At 43.0% G+C, this 12,739-nt stretch overlaps 1 protein-coding gene across 2 annotated transcripts in view; it reads right to left on the bottom strand.

The window, feature by feature from the left end:
* Positions 1–12,739, bottom strand: part of ANKRD13C (ankyrin repeat domain 13C) — an 86,784-nt gene that overhangs the window by 38,037 nt on the left and 36,008 nt on the right. For both annotated transcript variants that reach the window (XM_060232015.1, XM_060232014.1), the window contains exons 7-9: positions 11,872–12,016; positions 11,024–11,155; positions 10,563–10,724 (exon numbers count right to left, since the gene is read on the bottom strand). In XM_060232015.1, the coding sequence (XP_060087998.1) occupies positions 10,563–10,724; positions 11,024–11,155; positions 11,872–12,016 (439 nt within the window). The remainder of the gene's footprint in view (positions 1–10,562; positions 10,725–11,023; positions 11,156–11,871; positions 12,017–12,739) is intronic.

The raw sequence follows: 12,739 nt of genomic DNA on the forward strand, positions 1-12,739 counted from the left end.
TGGCCTCGCTGGTCTTCATGTAGCTGGATGATCATGCTGAGGAACCTTGGGGGACATCCTAAACGTTCCAAGATTTGCCACAGGCCTTTCCTGCTAACGGTATCGAAAGCTTTGGTAAGGTCGACAAAAGTCACATATAGACCCTTGTTCTGTTCCCTGCATTTCTCTTGGAGCTGCCTGAGAACAAATACCATGTCGGTGGTGCTCCTGTTAGCTCTGAAGCCGCACTGGCTCTCTGGGAGGAGTTCTTCTGCAATGGTGGGCACCAGTCTGTTCAGGAGTATTCTGGAAAGGATTTTGCCTGCGATGGAGAGCAGGGTTATCCCCCGGTAGTTGGAGCAGTCTGACTTTTCCCCTTTGTTCTTGTGTAGAGTGATGATGATTGCATCGCGAAAGTCCTGTGGTAGTTTGCCTTGTTCCCAGCAGGTGACAAGTACTTTGTGAAGCGTGCTATGTAGTACTGTGCCCCCAAGCTTCCAGATCTCTGGTGGGATTCCATCAACTCCCGCTGCCTTGCCACTTTTCAGTTGCTTGATGGCTTTAACAGTCTCTAATAGGGTGGGGATCTCATCCAACTCTGTTTTCACTGGTTGAAGTGGGGTGAGGTGGATTGCTGAATCTTGAACTACGTGGTTGGCATTGAAGAGAACCTGAAAATACTCCGACCACCGGTTCAGTATGGATGCCTTGTCTGTGAGGAGCACTTGGCCATCTGCACTACGCAAGGGACTCTGAGCCTGATATGATGGGCCATATACTGCCTTCAGGGCTTCGTAGAACCCTCTTAAATCACCAGTGTTTGCACACAGCTGGGTTCTCTCTGCAAGCTTGGTCCACCACTCGTTCTGAATATCTCGAAGCTTGCGCTGGAGGTTGCTACATGCAGCGCGAAAGATTGCTTTTTTCCCGGGACAGGAGGGCTGAGCAAGATGTGCTTGGTAGGCAGATCTCTTTTTCGCTAGTAATTCTTGGATCTCTTGATTGTTCTCGTCAAACCAGTCCTTGTTCTTCCTTGTGGAGAACCCGAGGACTTCTTCAGAGATCGACAGGATGGTAGTTTTTAGGTGTTCCCAGAGTGCTTCTGAAGAAGGGTCTGTGGGGCAACTGGGGTCCTCAATTCTTGACTGGAGTTTTGCCTGGAAGGCAGCTTTAACTTTGGCTGACTGAAGGCTGCCAACCTGAAGCTTCCTCCGAGGGATACCTCCTCTCCTGGGTGTGGGTTTAAAATGAAGACAGAGATTGCAGCGTACAAGACGATGATCCGTATGACATTCTGCACTGGGCATTACTCGGTTGTGTAAGACATCTCAAAGGTCTCTCTGGCGCACCAGAATGTAGTCGATAAGGTGCCAGTGCTTGGACCGTGGGTGCATCCAGGTTGTCTTCAGGCTGTTCTTCTGCTGAAAGATAGTGTTGGTGATGGTGAGCTGGTGCTCCGTGCAGAATTCTGGCAGGAGGCGCCCGTTATCATTGCAGTTGCCAATGCCGTGTTTGCCAAGTACTCCTTTCCAGGCTTCCGAGTCTTTACCTACTCTGGCATTGAAGTCGCCAAGGATGATCACCTTGTCCTCTGTAGGGGTCTTCCGTACGAGGTTGCGTAGATCAGCATAGAACTTGTTCTTTTCTGCAGGATCTGCTTGAAGGGTTGGGGCATACACACTGAAGAGTGTTGCATGCTGCTTGTTTTGAAGTGGGAGGCGCATGGACATGATGCGATCTGAGTGACCTGTTGGCAGGTTTTCGAGTTTGGAGGCAATGAAGTTCCTGACCATGAAGCCAACGCCAGAAAGGCAGCTCTCAGCATCTGACTTACCCGACCAGTAGAGGGTATAGCCAGCACCATGTTCTTGAAGACTACCTTCCTCAGGGAAACGGACCTCACTGAGAGCTGCTATGTACAATATTCAACCTGAGAAGTTCGTGGGCAACTAGAGCAGAGCGTCGTTCAGGGCGACCACTGTCTACTGTGTCAAGCATGGTTCTGATGTTCCAACACGCAAGCTTTAGTCTTTGCACACTTTGTGAGGCAGGTGCATGCCTTTTCTTTGTTGTTATTTTTCGACCGCAAGTAAGGATGCCCGTTGACTGCGGCTAGCCAACTGGGGTGGGGGAGACTAGCTTTGTTTAGGCCACCTTTTCTAGGACCCTCTCCGTGTGGAGCAAGCAGTGCTGTTCCTAGATAAGGCTGCTTGGTCGTTCAGGGTGCTGCCGAAAAATGCTTTCGTCTCCGGGTCAGCATCAGGCGACCAATACCCTGAACCGCCTACATGCAGGATCGGGACTGCGGCTTCCAGTGGCATCTTCCACCTGCCGTTTCGCCCCTTGCCCATCACTGCAGGACTTGGTGTGTTCTGGGTTGTGGATGTGGATATGCCCTTCAGGCCTGCGCAGAGGAATTTTTAGGTGAAGCACAGTATGCGTGGTACTGGCTCCACCATTTCACCTTGGGGTCATCTGCCATGGCCCAGTAAGCCGGGACGCCGGCAGCGAGTCCTCCAGGTGGTAGGTGTTACATTAACGAGCTCTATCTGCCCGGGTTTGATGTTAGAGTTTTCCTTCTCTTGGCTGGCGAGGTTGGTGAGCCCAGCCTGCCCATCCGGTTATACCGCCGGACATTTGGTCGCACCATGATGTGGCAAACTCTGTGAGAAACGGTGGGGACCAGCGGGAAAGTGTTGCCACGGATGCAGTAATGCAGGAGAGGCCATTGCAGTGACCATCTGCCAGGCATAGCCGGACAGTGACCACGCGGCGTTCACTACACCGGGAAAGGAGAGGCTATGTATTGCGCATACACTTTCCCTGGGGGGGCAGGATACCCAAGAGGGAGCCCACCCCTCCCCCCATATACCACCTATATAACATTTTGAAATAATTTTCTTTGATGTTATAACATGTAGAAATTTTTAAACAGTTCTTCCATAAATGTTCCCATGACTCCATTTGTATTTCCTTATTTATATTTATCGCCCATTTTATCATTTGTGATTTGACTACTTCATCTTCCGTAGACCATTTCAATAATAATTTATATGTCCTTGAGACCAGCTTTTCATTTTCTTCAAACAACATTCTCTCCAGTTCTGTTTGTTCTTGCCTTATTCCGTAATTCTTGATGTCCTGTTCAAGCAAGCTCTTTATTTGTTGCAATTGAAACCAATTATATTTATATTGTATTTCCTCAGTTGTTTTCAACTCCACCTTTTTTCCTTGAATTTTTAAGAGTTCGTTATATGTTAATCCCTTCTCTTCTTTGATATCTAAATACAATTTTATTACTTCTGCTGGTACAATCTTTGAGTTTATATTAATTTCTAATCCATAACGGTTTTTAATCTTAATCTGATTCTCCAAAGTCTTTATGTTCACTCAGAAATTTTGTCTTTTGTTGAGCGGTTGAGATGGTAAATCTTCGTCCTTTAAATTCAAAACTCAGACCCTCTGGAAGTTCCCATCTATATCTTATTTCTTTTTCTCTCAGCTTTTCTGTCAATCTTCTATAAAGTCTCCTGTCACTGATGACTTTCCTTGGCAATTCTTTCATAATTCTTACTTTACTGCCATCCACCTCCAGTGGGCTCTTGAATTGTTTACTAAGTATCCTTTCCACCATATCTCTTGTCACCAATTTTACCACCACATCTCTTGGTAAGTTATTTTTTTTTTTGCATATTCTGAATTTACCCTGTAGATATAATCATAATAATGATCAGTTCCTTCTGGGTCTTCTCCTAAAAAATTAGCAATAATTTCAATTATATATGGCCTTAAAATCAGTAGTAGTAGACTCAGGCACCCCTCTTAACCGTATTTGGTTCTACATTAATTTACAATTAGCTAATAATGCTTTCTCCTGCATTTTTTGCATAGTGGAATCTGCATGATCCATTCTTGTATCTAGGTCTTTCACCTTTTCTTCTACCTTCTGCACTTTCTGTAGAGCTGCTTGTGAGTCTTTTCTGAGATCTTCAATGTCTTTTTTAACCTCTTCTGCACTGGTCTCAATATTTTTTAGTTCTGTTTTTGTTTCTCTAATTATCTTTGCCAATCTTGCTTCCATAGCATCCATTGCCTCTTGCCATCCTGCTTTATCAGTCTTAGTTTTAAATTTAGCCATTTTCTCTTCTTCAAGTGACCCAGCCCTCGTTCGCATCTGCTTTGCTGCTAATCTTTGCTCCGACATTACTGTTTGTCTGTTGCTTTAAATAGGTTCAGAAGTTGACCTCTCAAATTCAAATTTTAAGTACATAGTCCTGTAGATTAGATCATGCCTTGTTGCATAAGCCCAAAATCGCCGTTCTCTGATGTTCCTAAATTGAGATATTGATTTTTTAAAAACATTTTTACACAAAATGGCAGCCGCGGTTTTTCTGTCCATTTAATTTTTTCCCCTTTTTTCTCCAAAACTACACCAAAGTTGATTCTAAGTATATAGTCCAATAGGTTTTACCTTTTAATAATGATATCTGCTGGCTCTACTAATTTTCAATGTCCAGATTTCTTTTTATTAACTTTTAAAATTTTGACCTTCTTATAATGGCAGCTGATACTTCTCTATGATTTTGAGTCCTAGAGAGAATTGGGAGACTTGTTATTCTTCCCTTCTCCTAATGGCGCCTTCCTTTACCTTCCTTACTTTCTTGACACAAAGTCTCGTTTTCAGTGGTTGTGAAGTCTCACGTTATTTCAATGACGACATTTCCTGTATTATAATCACCAGCTCAGCAAATCTTCTTGGAGGGGTTGTCTATTCAAACCACAGGTATTCCAAACAACATTCATTTTTCCTCTTTTAGTCTCAATTCTCCAAATTTTTAAGTCCCAGTTTTAACCCCTCCTTTATCCTCCTAGATATAATATTACGTTTCTGGATCCAGACATTTGTGTTTTTTTTTATTTAGTCTTTTATTTGTCCCAGAGTGATAGATATAAATCTTTTACCTTCTATTCCGATATCCTTCTACGCACTGCTCTCTTGGTTAGCAGATGTTGATCAGTCTCAAAGAAGTTTTGTATCTTGGTGGATTTAAGCCAATTTAATAGCCTCAGAGATCCTCTGTAGACAATGGAATGCAATCCTTCTCAGGGGACTCTTCAAAACCAAAAAGAAGCCCCACTGGAGTCCCTCATCAGCCAAAGTAAATCCCTTCAGAACTTAATAAGCATATCTTGGCCCCCTCCCTGCCTGGAAGAGGTAGGCAGCAGGTGTTAAGATCATCTTCTCTGCCCAGAACAGAGGTTCTGATCTGCTCGTCAACTGAAGAGCAGCTCAATCCTCCATGACCAAAACCCGGAAGCCAGCTGTGCAGATATTTTTAAAATATTGCTTTGGCAGCAGCTGCCAACACAACATAAGGATTTGAATCCTGTTGCTGAAGTTAAGCTGTGACAATCGTTTTTGCCTCCTGCGGCAGTCATTTTGTGACTGCACCCACCATGTCATGCCATAACTCCAAATGTGCTCACAGGCTCAAAAAGGTTGGGGATCCCTGAGTCCCAGAGCAACTCACTACCATGAGCCCTGCTCTTAAAACTTCCCCCAAGTTTTTAGACCTCGAGACTGCAAAAGTACAACTATATGCTGAAATAAAAGTTATATTTGGCAGGGGAATTTTGAAAAGCAAATTTCAAAAGCAGTTTCTAGGGTCTCTGGCTCAATTGCTTCCTGGAATTCCTGTCTGCATTATGCACAGCATCTCCTGGCAAGTTAAGTATACAATTTTTGTATCCTGTGATCCCTTCCTACAAAGCAAAACACAGAAACATACTCTCAAAATGGATGCTTCTAATATACCTCTTGATATACTATCTAACTCAAGACATGGAATGATTAAGCAGTAGTTAAGCCATTGCGAGGGATTAAACCCTAACGTAACTATCCAAGTATATGTTTTGTATCCAGAACACATAGGGCTAGAAATTCTACAATGATGCTAACCTCCAGAAAAAAACCAAAAACCTTAGCACTGGCAGGATCTAAAATGTAAAAAAAAAAGTACAAATTTACACTAGTAATTTCTGTGATTGGGTGGGTGGTGGCAGAATACTGAGAAAGCTAGTGGCACAGTCAGAAGGTAAGACACTTAAATACACATTTAAGTTTCCCCAGAATCATATCGACTCATACATGGAAAAGGAGGTGGGGTATGTGGGAGGAAGCAGCACACAATAAAGGCCGTTCAAAGAGTCAGCTACTTGGCTAAGTTTAAAAGATTCCGGCCCCCCAAAACTATTCAGAGAAAAAGAACTGAAAAGTGGGCACACTGCCACTGCCAAAGAGACAGAGAGAAATGTAGACTTTTCTTTTCCCTTCCAAAGAGCAATAAAAATCTTATCAAAGATTTCAGGTTTTCACGGCTGGTAACATCATTAGGGTTTGTAGAATCTTTCGGGCTCAAGTGCCATGTTCTACGGGAGAAAGTTTTTCTTCCAGATGTTTTGTTCTCGGCTGCGGAGAACATCCTCAGTGGCGTTGCAGCCGGAGCAGGTGCTCTGACCTTCTTGGCTGCTGTGCATTGAGTGAGGCCAGGGCTGCTGGAGAGCTGCTATTTATAGGCTTGAGGGGGTGTGGTGAAAGGGCAAAAGGTTTGTGGATGTGCCCATTGTTTGGTGGGGCTTCCTGGAAGGGTAGTGATAAGGAAACTGGCTGTTGAATGTGACCATTGTTCTGTGTTAATTGCTGGGAGGGTTGGAAGGGGTGTGAAGATAAGGAAGATGGTTATTGACTGTGCCTGATTGTTCTGTGGAATGTACTGGTTGTTCTGTGAATTTCTGCAATTTATAGTCTGTAGGGTGTTTTGCAGAGCTGGATACCAAGAATGGTGGATGGAAATGCCTTCTTCCTTTCTGTTAAAGTTGTGCTGGTGTTTGTAAATCTCAATAGCTTCTCTGTTCAGGCGGGTATGATAATGTGAGGCTATAGAAAGGGCTTCAGTTCTTTCAAAGTGGATGACGTGGTCTCCTTCTTGAAGTGCATGTTCAGCTACAGCTGATTTTTCTGGCTGAAACAAGCGACAGTGTCTCTTGTGTTCGGTGAGGCGGGTGTTGATACTGCGTTGGGTAGTGCCAATGTAGACTGCACCACAGGAGCAGGGTATTTTGTAGACTCCAGGGGTTGAAAGTGGATCTCTCATATCTTTGGCCGAGCGCACTTTGGCCACTTCAGCACTCCTTCTGCTCACCGCATTTATAACCGAATGGAAAGAGCCCTCCTATGTGTCATAATACACCAAACCCGGCGGGATCTAGCCCTCAACGACAGCCAACTTCTTCTCATTCACCTTGAACTCAGCAACAAACTAAAGAAAAATGACTGGGACCTTGTTGACCGCATCACCCACACTGCTCATATATCCACCATGGGTCTGGCTACTGAGCGACAAAAACGAAAGTATAACAACATCTCCAGAACCAAGCAACCCTCTCCTACACTGGACACACAACGCACAGTTGTCAACCTGTCCAATCGACAACTGACAACAGCTGAAATCTCTGTGCTCTCCAAAGGAGGGAACTTTGCCATCACCCCTTCCAGAATTCCCATAGAAGACATTGTCGCCAACATTGAAGCCAGTATCCGCAACCTCCCACGACACATTGCAGAAGAAATAAGAAGAGAATCATCAAGAATCTTACAACACGCTAAACCTCCAAAAAGCAACCTCACCCTTGCGGAAAGATCAGCTCTGAAAACCCTCAACACTGACAAGGACATACTGGTTCTTGCCGCAGATAAGGGGAACGCCACAGTTATTCTCAATACAGAAAACTACCATAACAAAATTCAGGACCTTCTCAAGCCAGATACATACAGGAGACTTCGCTGCGACCCCACCACAAGAATACTTCGGAAAACAAATCTGTTAATCAAAGGCTCTTCAATACCGATTGAGGATCAACGCCTGCTCAGAAAGTGTGAAGCTCTGCCCCCCAGACTGTATGGCCTCCCTAAGATCCACATGTTCCTCTTCGACCGATAGTCAACGCCATCGGCTCACCTACCTATACCATAGCCAAACACTTGACCAGCCTTCTTCAACCCCTTGTGGGCAACACTACCTCTTACATCAGGGACTCATCACATTTTTTTGGAAAAAATCAAACTCCTAAAACTCCAACCCAGCGATCTTTTAGTAAGCTTCGATGTCATCTCGTTGTTCACTATGGTTCCCGTCAAAGAAACCCTTGTCCAACTACAACACATCTTTCCTGATGACATCACTGCCCTATTCCACCACGTGCTCACCACTACCTACTTCCAATGGAACAATAACTTTTATGAACAGATTGATGGAGTTGCCATGGGAAGCCCCCTTAGCCCTGTCATCGCTAACTTTTACATGGAAACCTTGGAAGATACAGCACTAAGATCTGCCCTCCTAAAACCACGTTGCTGGCTCCGATATGTGGATGATATTTTTGCCATCTGGAGTCATGGAGAGGCTGCTTTGAATAACTTTCTCCTTCAATAACTTTCTCCTTCATCTGAATTCAGTCCATCCTCGTATCCAGTTTACCGTGGAGAAAGAAAACAATGGTCAACTTGCCTTTCTTGACGTCCTCATTACCAGGAAAGATGACAGAAAACTTGGCCACACTGTATTCAGGAAACCCACACACACCGACCGCTATCTAAATAAGAATTCCAATCATCATCCTCGCCAAAAACGTACAGTTGTAAAAACCCTCATTCACCGAGCATCACGCATCTGTGAACCAAGCCAACTCCAGCATGAACTACACCACCTCAACCAGTCACTGCAGGCCAATGGATACTCCCTACAAGAAATTAGAAGAGCCCTCCATCCCAAAAGACCATCCACACCAAATCCCGAGCCACACACAAATGTAGGTACAGCCTTCCTGCCCTACATAAAATCTGTCACCGACTGCAATGGCAAAATTTTCAAATGCTACAATGTTGACACAGTCTTCAAACCCACACAACAGATCCGCCACATGCTGCGCTCGGCCAAAGATATGAGAGATCCACTTTCAACCCCTGGAGTCTACAAAATACCCTGCTCCTGTGGTGCAGTCTACATTGGCACTACCCAACGCAGTATCAACACCCGCCTCACCGAACACAAGAGACACTGTCGCTTGTTTCAGCCAGAAAAATCAGCTGTAGCTGAACATGCACTTCAAGAAGGAGACCACGTCATCCACTTTGAAAGAACTGAAGTCCTTTTTACGGCCTCACATTATCATACCCGCCTGAACAGAGAAGCTATTGAGATTTACAAACACCAGCACAACTTTAACAGAAAGGAAGAAGGCATTTCCATCCACCATTCTTGGTATCCAGCTCTGCAAAACACCTTACAGACTATAAATTGCAGAAATTCACAGAACAACCAGTACATTCCACAGAACAATCAGCACAGTCAACAACCATCTTCCTTATCTTCACACCCCTTCCAACCCTCCCAGCAATTAACACAGAACAATGGTCACATTCAACAGCCAGTTTCCTTATCACTACCCTTCCAGGAAGCCCCACCAAACAATGGGCACATCCACAAACCTTTTGCCCTTTCACCACACCCCCTCCAGCCTAGAAATAGCAGCTCTCCAGCAGCCCTGGCCTCACTCAATGCACAGCAGCCAAGAAGGTCAGAGCGCCTGCTCCGGCTGCAACGCCACTGAGGATGTTCTCTGCAGCCGAGAACGAAACGTCTGGAAGAAAAACTTTCTCCAGTAGAACACGGCACTTGAGCCCAAAAGATTCTACAAACCCTAATAAAAATCCTGTTCAGTGAACCAAAGGGAGGGGTGGGTGCCAAGAATTTCAGTTCATGTAAATGATGTCAGAGAAATTAATATGTTTACTACACTTTTATAAACCAACATAGGTTTGAAAGATTAAAAAGTGAATTAATCACATTGATAGCTTGATCATTAACCAAGGCCTAATCCACAGAATGTTCTTGACACAAGCATTTTCAGCTTGACTCGATGTATAAACTGTGATTGTATCACGAGTAACATAGTCTCTGCAATACACATCTGTCTGAGGAAGCCATCTGGGAAAAGGCTTTTTACCAGTGTGCCGTTGCGCATTTTGTTTTGATAATCTGGGACTTTGGACTTTGAGACTACACACAGTCTACTGCAATTGATGTAGTTCAGATCCACGTGAACAGCAGAAGTTGGAACGGATGCCCATTATTGAACACATAAGTGTTCGCGTCGATCATTTGTGGTTACAAGTGTTTGCTCTTGAGTCAGCTTTGTTGTGCATGGTTTCACATAGTATAAATATTTCAAAAAGAGTTTTCTACAGTGTATTCCATATTTCTTAAGTACTCTTGCAGTTTCGGACCATGGGCTTTGGCTTTTGTTTCTGTGGTTTCACACGGTCCCCTTGTTCGTTTTAGTCTCCAACAAACAGCTGCAGCCCAGACAGTTTCAAAAACATGATCCTGCAAGTTGTTACCAGTAAAAGAGAACATGCAGCATGGACAGACACAAGTACTGCACATCTAAAAGGAAATCTGTTGAAGTCTGTTCAAACTTCCATCATACCAGTTAACACAACATTTTATAAACTTTAGCTATACCTCAAAATTTTGTTCCATTAAGTTTCCACCTTTACTCAAGCTTTCCATGATAGCCTTATTTCGAAGAATATCTTCCTCACTGAGATGCTCTCTTCTTTTCCTTGATTCCAACACAAGTCCATTAACCAGATAGAAGTCTGCCAAGAAATTTCCTACCCTTTCCTGCAAGAAAAACACGTTAATTTACAAAAAGAAAACCTGACCGTGTTAGGCACCCTGTCTATAGTCTTTCCCTCAATATATTTCATATTTTCTCATGCTCTGATTAGGGAAAGCATCTCCTAGTATAGCCTTTAACATCACCTTCTGTCCCTTCTCCCAAAACTATATAACTGGGCAACATGCATGACAGGATTGACGATAATTCTGTCTGCCTCACAATTCCAAAGAGCTGACTTATTATCAGCTTTGGACATCATAGCAGCATAGAATGCATGCCATTTCAAAAAAGCCAGCCTTACTGTTTTGTCTTCTCTGAAGAGCCATCCTGTTTGGGCACGCGTGAAAGTAATTGATTTGGTTGATAATGTTGCTGAATAAATATCACTGCTCATCAAAATGTCAACTTCTTCCTCTGTTTCCATCTCAGATTCCTAACAGAGAATGAATGTCTATTATTTAAAACAAGGAAGCAAAATCCCCAAAGTACTTAAAACATAACATTATCTTCAACTTTGCCAAATTCTTCTCTAAGTAATTAGGAACTTTTCAAAAAGCAACAAATTCTCTGAGAAGATATCCACTGAAAATGTGTGTGCAACACCAATATAACTACATGTAGAGACTGGCCAAATTCTCAAGTAGCAGATTGCAGTGCACTTTGATTTCAGCTACATTTGAAGCTATGTTTATACATGCAGCAGGGTCCTGGAAGATGTGCAGCGGTCAGTTCCACACGCAGTTTTCTGGCCTTTCCAGACTTCACATATACCTGGTACCGTTGCCAATTAAATCAGAATAGCACTACTGCCACACAAGTTGTAATTTCTACAGCACAGTAGCTCAGGATGTGCCATACCACTGTAGAACTGACAAATTAACTAAGCATCCTCTAAAGCAACAATATAAATATGAACAGAACATTATATATGCTGGACAGTACTGTCAATGTTTACTGAGAAGAAACACACATTCCTCAGGCCTTCAGAGTAAGTCCTCATAGGATGCAGCTGTTGACTTTTACAAGATACAATGGGTGTATTATTGCAAGATTTTTTAAGCCTAAGCATTAAGATTAATTTTTTCATATAAAACAGTTTAATTCTGGTTTGTAACTTTTTTGAAACATTTCAGTCATGTTATGGCTTACCTCATGATGTATTCGTTGGTAAACTTTTTGTTCATTGTCTAAAACTACAAAGGATTCAGAGGGTGCAGCATCACCATTGAAAATGAAGCTTAAGTCCCCTCGTTGGCACTTCATGTCAGTAAAGTCTATGAGTGTTGTGTCGAGCCTGGAGAAATATCCCAACACTTGAGCAGACTCAGAAAATCAGAAAATTATACTGCTTAAACAAAAATGTAATGAAAAAAGATTATTTCAAGAAGCCTTAATTCAAATCAAGCTTTGCTTCTAGGAAGGCTGAGGTGAAAAAGAACAAGCAAATTGAAAAGGCTAAAACAAGCAAGGAAAGAAGAAAATGTCAAGCAGAAAAATAGAGACAAGTACATAGAAAGTAGATATGGAAGCAAACAAAGATGTGCAAAAGTATAAACCAAAGAGTGGTAAAGAGTAATGGGGGCGGGGGGGGGGAATCAATTCAGAAAGTAAGGATGGGAATGCTGAGAAGAAAGGCACATGAAGGGAATATGAGGTCATGAAAAGGCTCTCTTTGCAAAAGGACCTCATTCACTGTTTTAGAAATGGGATATATATGTAGACCATTCTGCTTGTATGCATGCAGAGTTAATAAATTATTTTAAACTTTCCAGCTTAGAAGCACACTTTATTTATGAAACTCTATATGCTGCCTCTCCAAAGACCTGCCTAAGGCAACTCAAAGTAAAAACATAACAATAAAATTACAAAAATATAAATGTTATTGATATTAAAACCAGTCGTGAAAGAAGCATAGTGCCTGTTAGATAAGCAACATTCAGTAACCAGAAGAGTGTTAATGAAACAGATCTTTGGCCATAAATAGTACAGCTTTCAGTCCAAAGCCTGGGCAAATTTT

Source organism: Heteronotia binoei, chromosome 2, assembly GCF_032191835.1.
Source record: "Heteronotia binoei isolate CCM8104 ecotype False Entrance Well chromosome 2, APGP_CSIRO_Hbin_v1, whole genome shotgun sequence".
Taxonomy (NCBI): Eukaryota; Metazoa; Chordata; class Lepidosauria; order Squamata; family Gekkonidae; genus Heteronotia; species Heteronotia binoei.